The 21,763-nt window shown below is 40.4% G+C and overlaps 1 protein-coding gene across 1 annotated transcript; it reads left to right on the top strand.

Annotated features, from left to right (window-relative positions):
• Positions 1-14,229: 14,229 nt before the first annotated feature.
• On the top strand, positions 14,230-21,300 carry LOC128503843 (uncharacterized). The gene is made up of 3 exons (XM_053474038.1): positions 14,230-14,540; positions 14,616-15,872; positions 21,231-21,300. The coding sequence occupies exons 1-3, from the start codon at positions 14,230-14,232 to the stop codon at positions 21,298-21,300; spliced, it is 1,638 nt and encodes a 545-aa protein (XP_053330013.1).
• The last annotated feature ends 463 nt before the right edge of the window (positions 21,301-21,763 follow it).

Genomic DNA, 21,763 nt, shown 5'->3' with positions numbered 1-21,763 from the left:
TAAAAAAGGATTTTTTTTACTTTTTTGGGGTTTTTACATACGAGCAGAATTATATTTTTGCATTTTTCTGTGGTTTCTAATAAAAGTTTTAATTGTTCTGAAAAAAATGATGTTTAGTGTAGGAAAAGGGGAATCTTAATTAAACCCACATATGGTAAAAATGGCAAAATTGCTCAGGGACGAAACACCCCTGGGAGTTAGCTTATTGTCCTAAATGCCCAAAGCTAGTAAGTTACACAACAGGTTGACTGAAATCTTAAAATCTAATGAAATGGTATATGCAAAAACATTTACATAGAAGGTTTTTATTGGTTAATGTCGAGTTTATTTTTCAGGTGACAGGTTTAGCGGGAGGGTAATACTTCCCTTTCACCGCCACCATTACAACTGGGTTTTAGTTTCTTAAGGTCGAAGAACATGATTTAGCCAGTAAATTACCATGACACACTTAAACCATCATCATTATAAAATAGTAATTTGTTCTATTAAGTTAATACTTTTCAGTTTTGTTGCAGTGACTCAAAAATGCGAATTGAAACTGAATGCAGCTAATTTTTTAACATTCTAGGGGCCTCCAATGCCTAAAATGGCGGTTTAGAAATATAGGAACCCAGCTTGAGGAGCATTGGGTGTCCTACCACCTCCCTGAGATGAGGGCTCCGCAGATGAATGGTTCAGTTTTAGGTCACCAGGAATTTGCCATAGCAGAGATGGCCGTTAGACTAAGTCAAAGGCCAGGCTGAGCGCAAGACAAGGAGGAGATTCATCAGAACGTGCTTAGCAGGCGTAATCAGCAGGGGCATTCCACTGGTTTTAGTGGTTTATGCTCAATGTGTGTGATATTGTGACATACTTTGATATACTTTGATATACTTTGGATATATCTAAGGTGCACTTGGGCCAACTTCTTATTTAGTAAATAAATGGCATATCATTTGGTATAGTCAAAAAGTACTCTGCGTTTTTTGTTTTTTTTTCTTGTTTTATGATTCTTTTCTTTTGCTATTTGTTTGCTTCTGAAGCACGTTTTGTCTGGATTCTTTGCTAAAATTAAACAATGTGACCTTGTTTTATGGCATTGCTTCTGCTGACCTTATCTATAGCGACCAGTTGGTGGGATAGCAGTTCTTTATAACATATATCTCTCTTGAGATGTTTCTGATTAGAATGGGGTTCTATATTGTTCACAGCAAAACAGTTTTAAAGAAATCTTAGTTGTACTTTCATTCACATGCTTCTGTTATTTATCTTACTTATTTTTCTCTATTTTACTAAGCATATTGGTTAAAGATGATACCTTTATTGGTTAAGTGAATTGCACCAGATTGCACACTTTGAAGAGTACTAAGATCTTTCTCTTCTATTATACACAAGAAGGGGCAAGGCAGGTTTTATGTCATTTTGAGAGGGGTGCGTATGGATCGAAGAGAGATGGTGGCAAGAGAGAAACGGGAGAAATAGAAAAAGAGAAAAGGAGGCGAGGGAGAGAGTCAAGATGCAGAAGTTGAATCAAGGGAGTGAGAGAACCAGGGAGGGAGAAAAAGGGGAGGGAGAGAGGAAAAGAAGAGAGGTAGGGAAAAAAGAGAAGGAAAGGAGGGGGGAGAGAGAAAGGCTGTAAAAGAAGGAGAAAGATTGTTAATATGGGAAACAGAGAGAATAGTGGAGAGAGAGAAAAAGAAAAGGAAGAGACAGATGGGGAGAGGGAAAAAAAAAGGTTTTGGCCACATAATTTCAATGACGGGCACACTAGTAAGACATCAAATCTTGTGATCTATTCAAACACCCTGCCCTGCTTATGAGAATGACACTTTCCAAAATCACATGTTTTACATCTCAGGTTACTGGAAATGACTACATATATTTATGCAGAATACTTTGTGTACTGATGTGAGCAGCCATCATTATTTTCTGCTGTCATGGTTGGTATTCCTTTTTTACCCTCACGTCGATTATGTCAACACCTGTTGGGTCTGGCTGTGAGCAGGACCGAATCAGCTGCCACCAAAATGAGCCTTGGGGTAAAATCATCCATTATAGGGTATGTACACTGTTCAAAGCAAAACAGACAATTTATAGGTAGTGGCAATTTATTGTATGATATGTATGTTTTTCTCAATGTGCAGTGCTGAGGAATATGGTAGCGCTATATAAACCAATAATAATAAATAGCAGAAATTAGGCACAACCTGTGCTCGACTTTCCTGAGTGTTCTATTTTGTGTGGACTAATCCAGACATTGATGTTGTTGGACTAATGTGAGCATATTTTGCATGTCATTCAACAAATATTGTTTAATACTGACTACATGACATCGCTGATCATTGCAGAAAAGGTGTACCAAGCATCAAAGCATTCCACAGATCTTTATTTCCCTACTTTTATCTTTTCTGTCAACTGTAAAGAAGATAGCAATTTGTTAAAAAACAAAACACTTGATAGAGTTGAAAAGGGTTGCCCAATTACTTTGCTTCCTGTAATTTCTGTGGCATATCAACAAGAGTTGTAAAAACAAGTTATGAAACATATGGAAAATTATATTATTTCATTCAATATGTTAAGCAAAGCATTAAGCAACTAAGGATAAGGTTAGCGAGGGAGACAATGTGAAGGTTTACTAGGCCAATCTTTATTTTTTGTTTTCCTTGTCATTTCAGGTCACCTCTTGATTTTTTATGTTGGCGGTGATTACATTATGTCTGTTATACCACATTGTTTGCCAAGAGTCATACAGTTGATTGATGATTTTGTTTTGTAATTTCCCAATATTTTCTATGTGAGAGAACTTTTTGTTTTAGTTCACTCCCTTTATTGAGTTTTATTTTCATTTTTGATATTTTGCAGAGATCATTTTGAGGTTTTAATGGCCCTCAGGGACTGTGACATCACTGGGGGCCCTTTATTTTTATTTCAATGTTTATTTTAATGACTGGTGAGAACTGTTTCCTCCCCTTCCTACTAGAATTTCATTGTGTGCAGACCACACAGCGACCAGGAAGCAATTCTGTGTAGTCCTGCTTACCTGGTGCTGGAAGGGAATTCCCAAAGTCAGGACTCACCATACCCAAGAGGCAATTTGCCATGGCTACTAGGAGAAGTTTCCTGGCACCTAGGGTTCCACTAGCTTCATCTAGCTGGGAACTCCATGGCAGCTCCTGACCCCTACATGTTTCTCCTACATCTACATGAAATATGTGAAGCCCTGCTGTAAGTGTAACAGCACCCGCAGTGTCACACTCCCTTTATCAGCTTCAGAGCCAGCGGTGTTGCTTCCCATAGATAGGGGAGACCAGTCATTCATCAGAAAGCCTGATCTTCAGTATTGGCAGAAAATACTATTACATCTTTTTTGCAGCCAATTTTTAGTGCATAGTAGTATTCCTTAATGTCATAAAGTGGTTGATATAATATTATTATGACATATCTTTAAATAGTGTTTATTTTGGAACTTGATTGTATATAACCAAGCTACTAACTCCACAATATAAACTGAAACATACATAAAAAAATTACCTCCTGGGGTCAAGTTAAAAAAGTTTTTTTTTATCACGGTGAGAAGGAGAGAGGCAGAGAAGAGAGAGAAAGGAAGTGCATACAAGCATTGCCTTTATCTTCTGACTGTATCCTTGCATGTGATTGCCTGTTGAAGCCATCACATAGATCTGCTGTAGGCTGGCCGCTCAGGCCATGGAGAGGCCAGCAACAGTGACACCCTTATAGTTGTGATGACGCGGGAGTGTTTTTAACCAATGACATACTAGGTACTTCATGGGCATACCTGGGAACTTGTGGGCTCCGGCTACCCAGAGCCTTGCGGGACGCAACCAAGAGTGCCCACTAACGTCAATGGATGGTCCCACTGACATCACGGGAAACACCCACATTTAAAGGGGAAATGGGCAGGCAGTGGGGCGTGTCAAGACCCTATGACCCGGAGGATTCAGGTGTTGACCCGGAGAACCAGAGAAGTGGCACTTCTCCCGGAGTTCTGCGGGTCAAGCCCAGAGAGTTCCCAGGTATGGTCATGAGTCCTGTAGGGATATCTTTACATGATATACCTGGTATGTCATTGATCCCAATCTGAGTCTACTAACATTCACTAACATCTTTTATAACCTCTATATATGAAAAAGTGGTTAGATCTGTAGATATAATGGAGTGAAGGTAAATCATTTTTTTTAAAAAAACGCTATCAAAATATAACTACCACAAGTAGGCTGCATACTTATCACTAATAAATGCTCATGCATTCCAGGTGTATATAAACTTCATAGCATGATAATGGAAGAATGGAATGATCGCTGCGAAGGAATGGAGCCTTAGGAAGTTATTATTACGATGTTGTTGTAGAATTATGTGAAACTTTCCCAAATACATGGCATTGTTTTGTGGTGTGGTTGTAGTGTACCCATTCAAAATGTCTGTTGTTATCTTACTATTTTAAGGTTTTTCGAGCTGATATTTGTATTGTGCAAAATAGCCCAATCAACTAATTTGCAACTGTGAGAGAATTAACACATGAAATAAAAAAGTCCATTGTGTTCTGTTTCCCACAAACTGGATTTATATTGCTGCTCTCTCTCTTGGTCCACAAAATCCTTTTTTGTTACTAATTGCGATTTCCTTTGTCACCCAGGCCATATCAGAATGAAATCATGATTACTAAATCATTATGTAATCAGGGTTCAGATAATTAGCCTCCTAGGTTACTTTTACTAGAGCAAAAAGGGAAAATATTATGTGGTAGTGTTGTGTATTTCATGACAAATTTGTTACTGAAGAAGTTGTCATGGCATTTACGTATTATTTAATTTAATGTGAAGTTGTATTCCAGCAATGGTGTCTGTGTGGAAGCATGGTGTTATTGCAAGAAACAAGCTAGATTCCATTAAATATCTATTTGGTGATGTTGGCACCTTATCCTGTGTGACAGAAGTCCATGATGACACGGACAGGGTGCACTAACCTGTTGGGCTCCTGATTTACAGGTTCAGGAAACTAGGAACCTTTGACATCAGCATGCTGCCAGGGGTTATGTTTTATGTGAAATACTTCACTATTCTCATCCATTAAAACACAGAAATGCAGACAAGTTTTGCTTCAACGATCCCTGACAAAACATTACTATCTTTTTATTACACAAACTATTAGGGCTCAGACCCCATAACATAATTTTAATGACGAACACATCAGCTAGTAATTTGGTGTGGGAATAGCAGAGTGAGTATAATAAGGAGAGCATAATACTTATTATAGAATAATCAGAATGGTGCACATACTCTTATGTACAAATCTGTGGACTGTGATGTTTAGTCTATTATTGTTTTAATACATATACTGAAAACAAATCAAATTATTGTTTGAAAATAATAGAACATGTAAGCGTAACAAAACTCCTTAAATAAATGTATATTATATGTCTTACCAGACATATTAATACCTACAAAAAAGCTCTAAAAGACTGCCATAAAAATACTGTATGCATATTAAAATGTGAAGGGATAGCTATGCATTTAAATCAAAATGAGCCTGTCCCAGGCAACTATTACATACTTAGCTTTATACCTATCTAGATACCATTATAAGTAAGACTCCTGCATTAAAGGGACACTCCAGCCATCATATTTAATGCATTTAATAGTTGTGGGACCCCTCTAAATTTGTGTAGTGTTGCTTTTGCAAATGCATAGGGGGTTCTGCAGCAACCAGCAGGATAAACAGCAGGTGCAGGTAGGCCGGCACCAGATTTTTTTCCAACAGGGCCAGCCCACTCGTGGAAGCTGGAGCACAGTGGAGTCACGTAACGCAATGTTCTATGACCCCTCACAAGGTAAGCCTGTGAGTGTATTATTGTGATTGTGTATGTATAGGTGTGTGAGTGTGTATGCGTGTGGCGATTATTTGATGTTGTTGCCAATGGGGGTTCCTGCAAAAGTTAAGGTCCCGCATCCCACTAGCGGAAGCCCTGCCTGATTATATAGTAAATTCTACTTGAACAGAATGTTCTAGCTCTTTCATTTATAGATTTCAGTAATTTTTTAGCATATGGGTAAAATCTATCTTCAACCTGTACTGAAAGCGAATTTGAGCTGCAGATTCTCAAAATGTCACATTTAATTATTGTCAAGTATTGTCAAATATAATTAACTTAATCCATGTGGATATACACTCACTGGCCACTTTATTAGGTAGACCTGTTCAATTTTTTGTTAACACAAATAGCTAATCAGCCAATCACATGGCAGCAACCCAATGCATTTAGGCATGTAGAAGTAGTCAAGACAACTTGCTGAAGTTCAAACCGAGCATCAGAATGGGGAATAAAGGGGGTTTAAGTGACTTTGAATGTGGCATGGTTGTTGGTGCCAGACAGGCTGGTCTAAGCATTTCAGAAACGGCTGATCTGGGATTTTCACGCACAAACATTTCTAGGGTTTACAGTGAATTGCCTGAAAAAGAGAAAATATCCAGTGAGCGGCAGTTGTATGGACGAAAATGCCTTGTTAATGTCAGAGGTCAGGGAATGGGCATACTAGTTTGACAGAAAGGCAACAGTAACTCAAATAACCACTCTGAACGTACAACACGTTGAACCTTAAGGCATATGGGCCACAGCAGCAGAAGACCATCATGGGAAACTGGGGACTGGGGCATGTTAGGGCCACACTCCCACGACTCAACCTGGAGAGTTCTCAGATATGCCGGGCACCATGAGGCAATGCTACCATGTGGCACCCCTTAACCTGAACACAAATCAAGACATATCCATTTAGAAAAATAAACTCGGTCAAACTGCAAAGTGGATGTGATGAAAAATGTTGGAAGGCCCTGGTGTGGAATCATCTACATGGGACAGGTAAATATGCCCCTAACTAGATTCCCTGAGCTGTCTAGTTTATGGAAATATACAGTTTTAGGGATTAAAATGGGGTATTCCTGTACTGAAATACTGTGTCTGTATAGAATGGGTTTGTTAATAATGAAAAAAATGAAATTTTACTGCAGTGTCTTGGACAAATTGGAGCTTAAATGGTTGAATAGCAAAATACTTTGGGATGTCAACTTGAAAAAAATATCCGTATTTGCTTGATCATAAGATGACCCTGTTTATAAGACGACCCCCCGAAATTTTAATTTGAATTTAGGAAAAAAAAAGAAAAAGCCTGAATATAAGACTACCCTAGAAGAAAAAAACCCTATATGCCACTCTGCCTCCCTGATATGCTACTCTGCTGCCAGATATGCCTTATACCCCCTATATGCCACTCTGCCTCCAAGATATGCCTTTGAACACCCCTATATGCCACTCTGCCTTCCTGATATTCCTTTTAACCCCCTATATGCCAGTCTGCCTCCCTGATATTCCTTTTAACCCGGTCCTGAATGGGTTAAAATCTGGGGAATTTGGAGGCCAGGTCAACACCTTGAACTCATTGTTGTGTTCCTCAAAGCATTCCTGAGCCATTTTTGCTTTGTGACAGGGTGCATTATCCTAGTGAAAGAGAAGAATACCATCAGGGAATACGTGTCCATGAAAGGGTGACCCTGTCGCCGGTTCCCAGCTTTTCCTTCCTTGGACAACTTTTCTTAGGTACTGACCACTGGTGAGCGGGAACACCCAACAGGAGCTGCAGTTTTGGAGATGCTCTGACCCAGTCGTATAGCCATCACGATTTGGCCCTTGTCAGAGTCACTCAGAACCTTACGATTGCCCATTTTTCCTGCTCCTAACACATCAAATTTATGGACAAAATGTTCACTTGCTGCCTGATATATCCCACCCACTGACAGGTGCCATGAAAACAAGAATATCAGTGTTATTCTCTTTATCCTGTCTGCATGTAATAAAAATATTCATACGGCTTATCTTGTTTTCCAGTCCGTACTGGATCACATGCACATTCATTATCTAAACCTCCATTGTGAATGAGACAGAGGGAATCCTTTCTCCTGTGATCTTTTCATCACATTGCCTTTGTCAGCTATTATACAATGTAATGAGCAAAGCCAACCATGTTCAAAGAGGGAACCATTAGGCAGCAGTCTGATGAGTTGCACATGTAGCTCCGTACCTGCAGTCTTTTGGACCTGGCCAGCATCCTATAATTACAGCTGTGATATTCCAGACAGAAACTACAAAGGGCAGAAACACTTATTAAAGGGACAATGACACCCAAAATGAAAAGGCCAATATGCAGTATATTAAAATATCAAGGTAAAACCTGAAATTAAAGTTCTTGCACAGATTAAAACAACTATAGCTGCTATTTGGGTGTGCACAGAGTATAGTGTGATTCATTTTAGGAATTTCTTTTAAACAAATGATGTAATGATACATGTTTTTTTATACATGTGCAATAAAACAATTAAGAGGAAGAATAATGCATGAGTGTTTTATATATAAAAGAAGAAACGAAGGCCAAACTAGACACTCTTGGGAAGGACAGAGTGGTGGAATGTCTTGTTTATAGGAAATAAATAAAGCTGAATACATTTTGGAAGTTGCATATAATATATATATTAAGTCTTTCTTATCTTGGTGATGTTTTAATGTCCTGTTTATTTTCTTGTTTATATTTGTTCTAGCAGAAAATCCAAGCCACCAACATTTTAGTTACTAGTATTTTTATAAATTCAAGAATACAGCATGAAACGGAAAAGGAAACTAGACAAAAACCAAGCCGTTCCTGCGAGCAAAAGTACGTCTAACCAGAAGATCTGCAATATTACAAATTGCTTATGCTCTTTCACATGGAGATGAGAACACATTTCCTCTTCATGCATCTTATTGAAAATGTCCTGAGAAAAGTTTGGCCAAGAGGGCTGATAAGCGCTCCCCAAGCAGTGGAATGTAAAGCGGTTTTAGTGGCATTATCAGATTTTGGCATCTGTGTGTACACAATGTTTAGAGATGATGCATTTGGCACATGTATACTGCAGTTTGATCTAAAATTCAGCATTTGATTATTGGATTAAAGCCACAATCTTCAGGTTATTAGTTCTAACACAAATTGTAAACAAATCCATGCGTCAGAGAGAAGAAATGTTCTTCCAACGGAGGGGATTATGTAAACCTGACACTGAAACAACGTAGGTGCATTAAAAAAGGATTGAGTGTCCAACCCCAGATAGCTTCTTCAGTACTGGGGTTCAGCTTCTTCAGAAAAATGTACACATAATAATAATAATGGATATTTCTTGTTCTCACACCAATGTAACTACATATTCTGCAAGGTAAGTTCACCCCTTCTTGCAGCAGAAACACACTTTTCCCAACTGTAACATAAGCCAATGGAACTGATCAACGTACTAGTATACCCCCAGTATAGTCAATATACCTCTGAGGGTCTGAAAGCTACAAGACGATACATCTAGTAGTATCTTAAAGAGCACAAAATAAGATCTAGTGGTAAGCTGCCAGCTAAATCAACAACTGAGTACCAGATGCCCCTGAAGGTGACACCAGTGGTCAATTATCTCTATTTCAGGAAGCGGAATATCATTTAGAAAAGGATAAAAATCCAATGATATAGGTACAGAAAGGCATTGTACAGTAGGTTTGACAATTACATCTGCATTAAGGGTATCTAAATGCTGATAATTTGACTAGATCAGATGTTTGTTTAAATTAGAACATCTCTAAATGTTCATACCATGTATAAATCCTACCTCGTAGTCATTCTGTGCATGCACTTAATTAATGTTCTTCATCATGTTAAGTCATACTCAACATTGTTGAACTTTAATTACTCTAATTACTAACTCTATGAGCTATCTCTAACATTTGTTCTTGTCTTCACATGGGAATGTGTTCTTTCTTTAGTTCTTTTCTTCTTTTATTTGTAGGAAGGTGCCTTTACTTTGTTTTCATCCATCATGAACGTTCTGCCATTTCAGCATGTCAGTGAGCGGCCAGCTCCACTATTTAGTAACAGTAAGGCTCTGCCATTGTTGCTGAAACTAAAATGGGCTTCTCTGCTTTTTCAGACTTGCATAAACTTCACAAGAAGCCTAGTAACCCTCAATAAAGTAATGGCGATTTATGTTACCTTACCACACATTGTGACATGATTTTCATGACATTATCGCATACAGGTATTAGGGTGCCAAGCAAAGTAGATATTATTGACCCCAAATTACAAATGACATGCAATGCTTATTCTTAGACCGTTGTATCAGATCCGTGAACTATTGTCTATTCTTTATGTTTCTTCAATACTAAAACCACTACAACATTGCACTACAAAGTGACACAGCAGCAAACGATGTGAATATTTGAGATCATGGGGACGGAAGAATTACTCATTCATGGGGTTCTTAAATCTTATTTCTAAAAATCGCCATTCTTTCTTTTTTAATTAATTGATATAGTATGACTACATGTGTACAACATATATACTCTTGAAATAAATATGAATTCATATTGGTTCCATGTACAAATATACTGTATCTTGTAATCACTCTTGACTACATGGCCCATTTATGGGCAAAAATGCACAACATTGTTTTTGTGTCACAGATTTGTGTGACCTGATTTTCTCTATGTTATGACACAACATATTCGGGGTTATGACAACCTTGAGAGTGCAGGTATTAATAGACTTATATGATGTGCCATCGTAAATGCAAAATTCCATTCCAACGCCATCATGTCATATTTCATTAATAACGTTTTGATGCAGGAATCTATGCCAGCATATAAGAGGTTATCTGAGAGAATGGAATCCAGCACTTTTATTGAGACTTACATAATTAAATGCTAAGCTATTGCTATATTTATTCATATTTTGGTTTCCCTAAGTCACTCTTCCTATTTTTAGAACCAAATTATAAATATAATTAAAAGTTGCTTTGGAACCTTCCCTCAAAGGAAAAACTTCTGGATGTAGCAATATGCAAGCATTACTTAACTTTATATTAGGAGGACTAATCTAAACTCCAGTACCAATGGTTTTCCATCTTAAATCACATTAAAGTTTTCCAGGTTTGAGCTTCTAAGTGTTTTAAAGACATCAACTAATAGAGGTACTTAAAAACCAGCTTCTAAACCAGCCTCAGTGTCAACATGTGTTAAGATGGGTCACTATTGCAAGATAAGTTCATGTTTCCCCAATGATTTCATTCATTGAGGTGAGTTCACCATTCTAGCATCTCTATATGTGGCTTTGAGAGTACTAGCCTTCTGGATAGGATAGGGAGCAGTGAGATAGGAAGGGTAGGGCATATATACTTTAAGGTTGGAGTAGGTACTAGAAAGGCATCATTATCTGAACTAAAAAATAAGCATGGCTACCCTTGACAATGACTAGTGACCTTTAAGGAAGGACTGGATCCATTGTAGAATACTATTGTTTTCTATTATCTGTGGCTTACTATGTAGACTTACAAGCATAAATCTGAAGCTTGTTTCATAGCCCAGTGTGTATGTTCTAGAAGTCAGCCTCCCAGAGCCCTAGAGGAGCCACTTGTTTCTAATGGAAGCATCCTGCCATATACAGTGAAGATTTTCCAATATTCATGGGATAGACATAAATCTCCAATCTAAGACCAAGGACTGATTAGGGCCTGTGTCTTTACATCAGGAAAATTGGGCAGGCTGGATGGGCCAACCACATTCATTAGATAGATAGATAGATAGATAGATAGATAGATAGATAGATAGATAGATAGATAGATAGATAGATAGACAGACAGACAGATAGATAGATAGATAGATAGATAGATAGATAGATAGATAGATAGATTGATTGATTGATCTTATGTGTATAGATGAAACACACTATTGTAGTTGGATGTCTTGCTGTTTGTTTCTTTACTTTTCTCTTGTTTAGTCCTTCCAAATTAGTTCTTTATTAGTATAATGCCTTCTAAAAAATGGAAACGATTCGAAAATACCTCTGAATAAAAGCAAATAAAGACGTAACAGCATATTTTGTAACACTCAAAAATAGAACACTATGTAACTCTATTAAAGACTGTTTATAAAAGCCAGTAAGGTTATATAAATGTAGAACACTCCCCATTTTAATGCAGATTTACCACTGAAAACAACTGGAGCCTGACTCAGCACCCTAAAGGTAACACTAAAGGTATTATACAAAGTAAATAGGGCTTCCTGTTTGATCACAGTGTGGTATGATCCACTTTGTTTTGTCTTAATTTAACACAGCAGGGAGGGAGCTGTATATTAGTTCATCAGATCAGAGGAACCATCTTAAGATCCCCATATTATCTTTATGATTACTGGAGACAAGGACTCGTTTGTTTTACTCTAGATCATTTTATTGCAGAGAAATATGTTAGAGGATTCGTATCCAGCGCCAAGCCTTCAGAGAGTCAAACACAAGAGGATTCCAGAATATTAAATAAACATTCTGCTTAGTAGGGGTCAATATCAGCTGGCTGATTACATGTTAACTTGTGATATTCTAAAACTCAAACAAGATGGCAATCTCTGAGGACACATATGGACAGAGAAAATTCAATTATATTGTACCCACCCCATGACAGTTATCCTCAGGCCTAATACGTGTTAAATGTGTGAAACCATATTATGAGCTACCCTTGCTGTAATTTACACAATAATAGACCTCACCGTATGCCCGGGGCAATGCTTGTTCAGATAAGTTACTTTCAGGGTGTTTTTTCTTTGTCCCTGGTTGTTAAATTCCCTGCTTAGTGTCACATTTACATTTGCTATTTTTGTTTCATGTCAAATAGTTACTCCTGTCTGTCACACCAACTTGTGTAGTGCATGCATGGACTTGCTACCTGGCAGAGATGGTAAGGCCAATTTCAGTATGAGAGGGGTTAATTTGATTGTTCAGGCATGTGGTGCCAAAAGGTCTTGTGAGATAAATTTGTCCTTTGAAGCTCGGACTCCAACCGGGGCCTTCTACGGGGTGTTAGGTCCTGCAGTGGAGCTGCCGTTTTGTCTAGGTTCAAATGTAGACGACCATATGCCTGTATCCCCTCATAGATACTGGATTCTTTGATATGCTAAGTGACCACTAGCAGTCAGGAAAACCATCTCATATCCAGGTCATATCCAACACATATCAATAATAACTCATATATTCATTATCATACCTCCTTGTGTGCATACCTAGAACGGGGAAAGTGCAGCCTACAAAAAGAGTACAAACATGACGGCGCAACTTAACCAGTTTGGAAGGAATTGTGAAGTCTATGATGTTTAGTCATAAGTAGCTAGTGTGACATATCTATGGACTTCACAATTTACAGGAAAATCATAAATGTATGAATTATGGCTGTGGCGAGCACAGGAGGGACGATAAAATGAATATAAGTTATTGGGACTGATATGTTTCCACCACACAAGGGGGAGGTCACTTATGGTACACCTTCCCTCCGCTTATACCACCTCTGGGCCGGCTTGGAAACTCGAGATGAACTGGGAAAGTGTATAAAATTAACCAGAGAAGATGGGTCAGTGTGCTTACTAGGGGCCAAGATCTAATTTTGAGTAAGTCGCCATCTTTCCTTGCCGGAGCCCTACGGACAGAAAAACTGTTACTTGACCATTCAGTGAGTAGTTAGGTTTTCTGTAATTTTCTCCTTTTTATTTTTATCTGTTTGGTGTAAATAATCTGTTTATCATCTTTTTGTGTATGCACTGTGATTTTCTTATTCATAATAAATATTCCTTTATTAAGTTCTGCCGTTGTCTGGTAAAGACTCACGTTACCTGAAGAGACCGTTTTATTGGTAATTTTAAATCACATAATTATTGTGTAAAAATATACTGTGTGGGTTTTTATAGTCTGATTCATTTGGGGTACCAAGACACCCCATTTCTAAATTGTCTTGGTGGTGGCAGCGTTATTTTGATATTTGCTATATCATTATAGTTAATCGCGGGTGGTATTAAGGGTGGATATTGGTATTTTTATCACTATTTCCGGTCTAGTGCAGACAGATAGTGAATTTTAACCCTTTTACCACCAGAACCAAGTCACGCGCACGCTTGGAGTAGAGTGCGTTTGTGACAAATTGGTGGCATAGCGGTGGGATAGTTAAAGATTTTTTCCATCTTTTTCGGTACCAGATTTCAGTGTTGCTGGATTTGCTAATCCAGACACTAAAAAGAAATTGTCTCTCAATTTCCAAAGGCTGAACTCAGTGCATACTTAGTATATTTACACCTCAACAGTCCCCCCCCCTTTTTGTTTTCTTTTCTTTTGCTATCATTCATTTGGGCCGGTGTGATAAATGGAATACCAAACACAGTCCAAGAGTGCTCTGGAGCAACGTTGCCGTGAACAATGTATTCCCATCCGGGGAAAATCAAAGGATGAACTTATTCAAGCGCTTGTGGACTATGATATGCAACAAGCAGCGCAAAGTGATGCTGCAAACACTTCTGAGGGAGGCATGGTCATACGGGAGATACCTGTAGCTGATGTCGGTGACGTGCCAAGATCTGGAGATCCCTTGGACTCTTACCTACAAACTGTTTTCAAATACGTGGACTCAGCAGATGCAAACCTCAGACTGCAGCTTATCCTTAAATATCAAGCAGAGCGCCAGGCCGAGAGGGAAGCTGCAGAGCGCCAGGCTGAGAGAGAGACTGCAGAGCGCCTGGCTGAGAGAGAGAGGGAAGCTGCAGAGCGCCAGGCTGAGAGAGAGACTGCAGAGCGCCAGGCGGCAAGAGAGCATGAACTAAAACTGGCAGAGTTGGAGAGGTTAAGTGCCTCACCTATCAGTGTGGTTTCAAGAGACTCTTCTGCACCCAAACCACGTGCAGAGAATTTTCCCACTTTGGACAAAGATGGAGATCTGGATGTTTTTCTGCGCAGTTTTGAAAAGGTTTGCAGGCAGTACCAATTGCCAAAGGACCAGTGGGCAAAGTACCTCACCCCTGGTCTCAGAGGTCCTGCACTGGAAGCATTTGCAGAGCTACCAGCCGAATCTGACCAGGACTATGAGGCAATTAAGGCTGCACTGCAGAGACGGTACAACCTTACCCCTGAGGTGTACCGAAAGAAATTCCGGACTTTGCAAAAGCGTTCCACAGAGAGCTACACTGCAGTTGTGGGACACCTGACGACGGCATTCCGGCAGTGGACTAGAGGGCTGGAGATTACAACCTTAGAAAGCTTGGAAGATCTGATCATCAAGGAACAATTTTTGCAGCTGTGCCCAGCCAATGTACAAGAATGGCTGCTTGACCGGAAGCCCAAAACAGCATTGGAAGCGGGTGAGCTGGCTGATTTCCACACCGCCAACCGAGCACAATCGGACCGGAGCAGAGGTTTTACTACGGGTGCATCCAGCTGGAAGACCACTACACCACGGCTTCCCACCACCCAGTCTACTGTACCATCTTCTGCGTCAGTTTCTACCTCAGGGAGAGGGGGAGCTAGTGCCATTTCTACGTATGGGGATAGCCGCAGGTGTTTTATTTGTAATAAAGTGGGGCACATTAGCACTACTTGCCCGGAGAAAAGAAATCCTACGCCATCCACAGGAGTGGGTCACCCCTCAGAATCACCATCTTCGGTGTTGTTCGTCTCCAGCGGTGAGAACACCCCCAATGTGAATATGCAACCTGTGACTGTGGGAAACAAGGTAACTGTGGGGCTCAGAGACACGGGGGCAGAAGTGACTCTTGTGCGTCCAGAGCTAGTGAGCTCTGAGGACTTTATTCTTGGCAAGAACTTAACAGTGCGGGGAATTGGGGGAGTACGTCATGCAGTGCCAATGGCACGAGTATTTTTGGATTGGGGAGCAGGGAAAGGTGTAAGAGATGTGGGGGTATCAGATAACATTCCTACTAATGTGTTACTGGGTACTGATTTGGGTAGGCTGTTGTCAAAATATATGCCGGAGGATGACGCTTTTGATTTATCCAGGTCTTCTAGGGGCCCTACCATAGAAAGGGCAGTGTATAAAAATGTACCAGGGCAGCCTCATGGGGAGAGTGGGCAGAAAGGTTGTGCGTGTCTGCCTGTGCGAGAACCCAGAATGTCTGAGGTGCCATGGGAGAATGTGAAGGTTTCGCATCACTGGGAGGGAGGGCAGATTGAATCTGTGCCAGAACCAGGGATGTCTGAGGTGCCATGTGAGAAGGTGGAGGTTTTGCATCACTGGGAGGGAGGGCAGAGCGAATCTGTGCCAGAACCAGGGGTGTCTGAGGTACCGTGTGAGAAGGTGGAGGTTTTGCATCACTGGGAGGGAGGGCAGAGCGAATCTGTGCCAGAACCAGGGGTGTCTGAGGTGCCGTGTGAGAATGTGGAGGTTTTGCATCACTGGGAGGGAGGGCAGAGCGAATCTGTGCCAGAACCAGGGATGTCTGAGGTGCCATGTGAGAATGTGGAGGTTTCGCATCACTGGGAGGGAGGGCAGAGCGAATCTGTGCCAGAACCAGGGATGTCTGAGGTGCCGTGTGAGAATGTGGAGGTTTTGCATCACTGGGAGGGAGGGCAGAGCAAATCTGTGCCAGAACCAGGGATGTCTGAGGTGCCGTGTAAGAATGTGGAGGTTTCGCATCACTGGGAGGGAGGGCAGATTGAATCTGTGCCAGAACCAGGAATGTCTGAGGTGTTTTGTGAAAGTGTGAGAGGACCACCCGACTGTGAAGAAGGGCAGAGAACAAGTGAATGTCCGTCTGTGCCAGATCCCAGAATGTTTGAGGTGCCGTTTGAGAATTTGAAGGTTTTGCATCACTGGGAGGGAGGGCAGAGTGACTCTGTGCCAGAACCAGGGATGTTTGAGGTGCTGTGTGAAAATGTGAGGGGGCCACCCTGTGAAGAAGGGCAGAGGGTGAGTGAATGTTCCTCTGTGTCAGGATTAGCTGGTTCCCAGGGTCCTGTATGTATGCATCCTTGGAGTGGAACAGGTGGAGTGACAGATGTTTCAATCATAGCTGTGGTAACCTGGCAGCAGAATAGGGGACAAAGAGAGGGCTGTTGTGCACCTGTGCCCGTATTCTGTGGGACTACGAAGTCAGGACACAAGGGAGAGGGTGAAACTGGTGACCATTCTGTTATCCCTTACGAAAGGCCTACATGGTTTGGGAAGCCAGGGCGAGACACCCTAGCTACCCATCAAGTAGATTTGTTGGGGCTTGTAGCTATACCAAGCCGCATGGAGAACCAATCTGTTACTAAGGGGGTGGACTATGCCCCTGGGTACCCTGAGACCATGGCCTTATCCTGTAGCAGAGCAGACAACGTAGCCGATGCTTTGAAAAGTACCTTCTGTAGGGTGGGTTTTCCCAAAGAAATACTTTATCTTAGCCGGAAACTGTTACCCAGGGAAAGAGTAGGTAGGCGCAGAGATAAGCTTGTGGCTTAATCTCTGGGCCACCATTTTATTTGGGGGAGGTGTCACACCAACTTGTGTAGTGCATGCATGGACTTGCTACCTGGCAGAGATGGTAAGGCCAATTTCAGTATGAGAGGGGTTAATTTGATTGTTCAGGCATGTGGTGCCAAAAGGTCTTGTGAGATAAATTTGTCCTTTGAAGCTCGGACTCCAACCGGGGCCTTCTACGGGGTGTTAGGTCCTGCAGTGGAGCTGCCGTTTTGTCTAGGTTCAAATGTAGACGACCATATGCCTGTATCCCCTCATAGATACTGGATTCTTTGATATGCTAAGTGACCACTAGCAGTCAGGAAAACCATCTCATATCCAGGTCATATCCAACACATATCAATAATAACTCATATATTCATTATCATACCTCCTTGTGTGCATACCTAGAACGGGGAAAGTGCAGCCTACAAAAAGAGTACAAACATGACGGCGCAACTTAACCAGTTTGGAAGGAATTGTGAAGTCTATGATGTTTAGTCATAAGTAGCTAGTGTGACATATCTATGGACTTCACAATTTACAGGAAAATCATAAATGTATGAATTATGGCTGTGGCGAGCACAGGAGGGACGATAAAATGAATATAAGTTATTGGGACTGATATGTTTCCACCACACAAGGGGGAGGTCACTTATGGTACACCTTCCCTCCGCTTATACCACCTCTGGGCCGGCTTGGAAACTCGAGATGAACTGGGAAAGTGTATAAAATTAACCAGAGAAGATGGGTCAGTGTGCTTACTAGGGGCCAAGATCTAATTTTGAGTAAGTCGCCATCTTTCCTTGCCGGAGCCCTACGGACAGAAAAACTGTTACTTGACCATTCAGTGAGTAGTTAGGTTTTCTGTAATTTTCTCCTTTTTATTTTTATCTGTTTGGTGTAAATAATCTGTTTATCATCTTTTTGTGTATGCACTGTGATTTTCTTATTCATAATAAATATTCCTTTATTAAGTTCTGCCGTTGTCTGGTAAAGACTCACGTTACCTGAAGAGACCGTTTTATTGGTAATTTTAAATCACATAATTATTGTGTAAAAATATACTGTGTGGGTTTTTATAGTCTGATTCATTTGGGGTACCAAGACACCCCATTTCTAAATTGTCTTGGTGGTGGCAGCGTTATTTTGATATTTGCTATATCATTATAGTTAATCGCGGGTGGTATTAAGGGTGGATATTGGTATTTTTATCACTATTTCCGGTCTAGTGCAGACAGATAGTGAATTTTAACCCTTTTACCACCAGAACCAAGTCACGCGCACGCTTGGAGTAGAGTGCGTTTGTGACACTGTCCCCTCCAGAAACACATTTTATAGACTCACACCAGTGTCACAGCCTTTGTGTGCCAAGAAGGCTATAAAACATGCACTACTGCCTAGCTGACCATGTTCAGAATCTTCTTCTGAGACCACTCTTTAAAGCCCGTCATTTAATCCTATAGTTTGGAGTAAAGTATCTACATCTAATATTCTAAATCCAACTAACAACTAATCCCGTAAAATTGAATGTATGCAGCTTAAACTAAGAGATTTATAAAGATTTCTTGGAGAAATGGCTATTTCAGGATTTTGCCAAATAAGCACAGAACATATCAGATAGGGGCTAGGTATACCCCAGTATAACTTGAGTGATAATGGCTCTAAGCAGCTGTAAGCGTTCCCTGAAAGTAGTCCCTGCTAGCTTCAGTGGGGACTTGGCTCAAACTCTTGGCCCTGAAAATGTGCTGGACCACTCTATTGGAGGCAGGTTTATTGGTTGGTCCTCAAGACCTTTTTGCTAGAGGCTGAATAACTTCTTAAAGCCTCACTATTCTCCAAAAGTTAAATTCGTTTTTCGGAGACCCGCCAGCATCAAAGGGGAAGCAATTCAATTGAGTTGCTGCAATTTTTCAAAAGCTTAAATCAATTAGGTAAGGTACATGTGGATTTTATTGGCTCCCCTCTGGATTTGAGGTTGCACAAGCTCCACCAACTCAACCATGGCTGAATATACCATTCAAACACCTTACTGAAGACCCTAATGTCAAAATGAATACATATTGGGTCTATGCAGGACCAACCTTTCCCTTGGTTCACCCTTTGTATAGAAAAGTAACCGAAGAATAATTACTTGTAGAGATAATAATATCCCTGTCCTGTTTTCTGTGTTCTTGATATATGCAAAGCAGTGCTGATTCCACACTGTGACTCATTTTATTACAGGTGTTTAATTGTACTGGTGAAATCCTAACAATGTTTCACTATTAAAGATTAATTTGTTTACTGTATGGTGAGTAAATATTAAATGTCCTAGTTTTATCATCGTCACAGTCATTATAATATATACACAAAAGCTACGTAAAGTATTTATTGATCTGTGTTCTGTGGCAGACAATTATTGCTATTTATAGTACACAACATAATTTGGAAAACAGTTTGAACGACTTATGATAATGCGGGATAAATGTATTTGATACCAATTATTATAGGGAAAAAAATATCAAAAGGTCTGGATGACTGGGTCCACTGCAGGTAATTACTACACAATATTTATGCATTCTGTTAACCCCTTAAGTCCCAGGGCTTTTTGGTACCGCAAGTCCCGGTTTTTGGTACCTCAAGTGGGTGTGTGGGAAACCCACCCGGCAGCCATAAGTTTTAGTTTGTGTCTCAATGTTGTCACTTAATATTGGGAATTTAAAATTACACAGAATATTCAATCATATACATGCTAGCCAATTGGCTTAAACATTAAAAGTGATTACAAATACTGCCTCATCATGCATCTCATGTCTGTTGTTTATATAAAATAATTTAAAAAAAATTGTTGAAACCTCAACATTGCTTCAAAAGGGAAAATATGAGGTAATTTGAGCCCAGGCCTGAGTCTGATGGGTTCACTGTTCACAGTACTCCTTTTTTTACGATAAAAGTGGGAGTCATCCATTGTGCAACTTGCCTAAGCGAGCTATACACAAGACAAGCTGGAAACAGTAGGAAGCAAAACTATAGTCATAGCAAATATGCAAATAACAGGAGGGCTTCAAGATGGCTCTCGTCCAGCTTATACTGCTCCTTTTTCATAAGGTGGCTCAAGTGGAAGCTGGGTTACCCAGCTATAGTTTAAGTATCTGTTGACCTGATTGATTATTAAGTACAGTTTCTTGAGGCTGTCTTATATTTTGCACCAAATTCATCTGGTGAGCGGTCGTGCGTTTGGCACCGGTTAATTTTTTCATTACTTGAGGTGACAACTCTTGGTATGACAACGACAGAAGGGCACAAATGTATTAGGGGTTGTGTATATGTTTGCTTACACACCAGTCATTTAATTTGAGTGAGCTGCTTAATCCAAGATTCTGTAACTTCTCAGGCCTGGAGTCTGACATCCTTCATCTCGTGTATCTCACTTTATGACAAAGGGGGCTTCTACGGTTTATGTCAGGCTCATGTACTGTATCTGTTTCCTTGGTACAAACTTATCATCTGTTGACACTGTGGGACCACATCCGTTTTGATCATACTATTCAGCAGATAGTCACTGCCTTATCATCTTATTTTAAAGAAACATTTGTACTTATTGATTTATCTGTGATGAGCAGGTCCACAGCATTCTGCTCCATATTAAATCTTGTAATAAATGTGCACATTTTGTTTTGTATGTCCCGTGTAACTGATAAAAAAAGACAGGAAGTCTGTCCACTGTTATCAGGTTTCTTTTCATTCAGTACTCCGCTTACATGTTGCAAATGTCTATCTAATGTTTTAACACCCCTTGTGTGCGTGAACTCCATATACAATTTTTTATTATATGTATGTGGATCAGTGGGCTCTTTTGAAGCAGCGGACTTCCCAAAATACCGAAGCGTCTCACTTATAATGAAACGCACTTTTGGTTTTTACACCCCTTGCAGCTGCTTATGCGATTACTTCAACGAAATGGCCCTGGAATTACGACACTCTATCAGAGAATTGCTTAGCTGAAACAAGAACATCAATGAAACCCCCCCGCTAATCTCCACATTGATGCCTGGGGGAAAAAAATGGACCCTTGCCTTTTAAACTTTAAGGGGGCTATGGGATATTTTAGGATCCCAACACATCCTCAAGCTAGTCCATGATTACTTATCTCCTATCTCACATCGCCACAAAATGCTACCCATTCTGACAAAATACTGTAGCTCTTTATGCCAAAGAGGACTGGTGACAGTGTGTAGATGTTACAGGTTAACTGACTTGCCATTCATTATAACAAGACTAAGTGGGGCCAGTTGGGAGGCCAAAATGTCAGCAGCCATATATATATACTCCTAGGGAGTCCACTCAAATCCTGATCTCAAAGTTAGGCATCTGCAGACCCCCAAATATTGGTGGACTAACAGCAGCGATATATCAACTTAGTCTAGGGTGGCCGGTCTATGGTGGTAGCTGTTCCCCTGCTACAAAA

The sequence above is a fragment of the Spea bombifrons genome, chromosome 8 (assembly GCF_027358695.1).
Source record: "Spea bombifrons isolate aSpeBom1 chromosome 8, aSpeBom1.2.pri, whole genome shotgun sequence".
In the NCBI taxonomy this organism is placed as follows: Eukaryota; Metazoa; Chordata; class Amphibia; order Anura; family Pelobatidae; genus Spea; species Spea bombifrons.
Note: the sequence above shows the minus strand (reverse complement) of the source record. Positions and strands in the feature narration are given on the sequence as shown.

Coding starts and splice junctions, on each gene's coding strand:
- LOC128503843 (XM_053474038.1), top strand. CDS start 14,230: ATGGAATACCAAACACAGTCCAAGAGTGCTCTGGAGCAACGTTGCCGT. Junction 14,541..14,615: donor ATCCTTAAATATCAAGCAGA/GCGCCAGGCCGA, acceptor TGAGAGAGAGAG/GGAAGCTGCAGAGCGCCAGG. Junction 15,873..21,230: donor GACGCTTTTGATTTATCCAG/GTCTTCTAGGGG, acceptor CACCCCTTGCAG/CTGCTTATGCGATTACTTCA.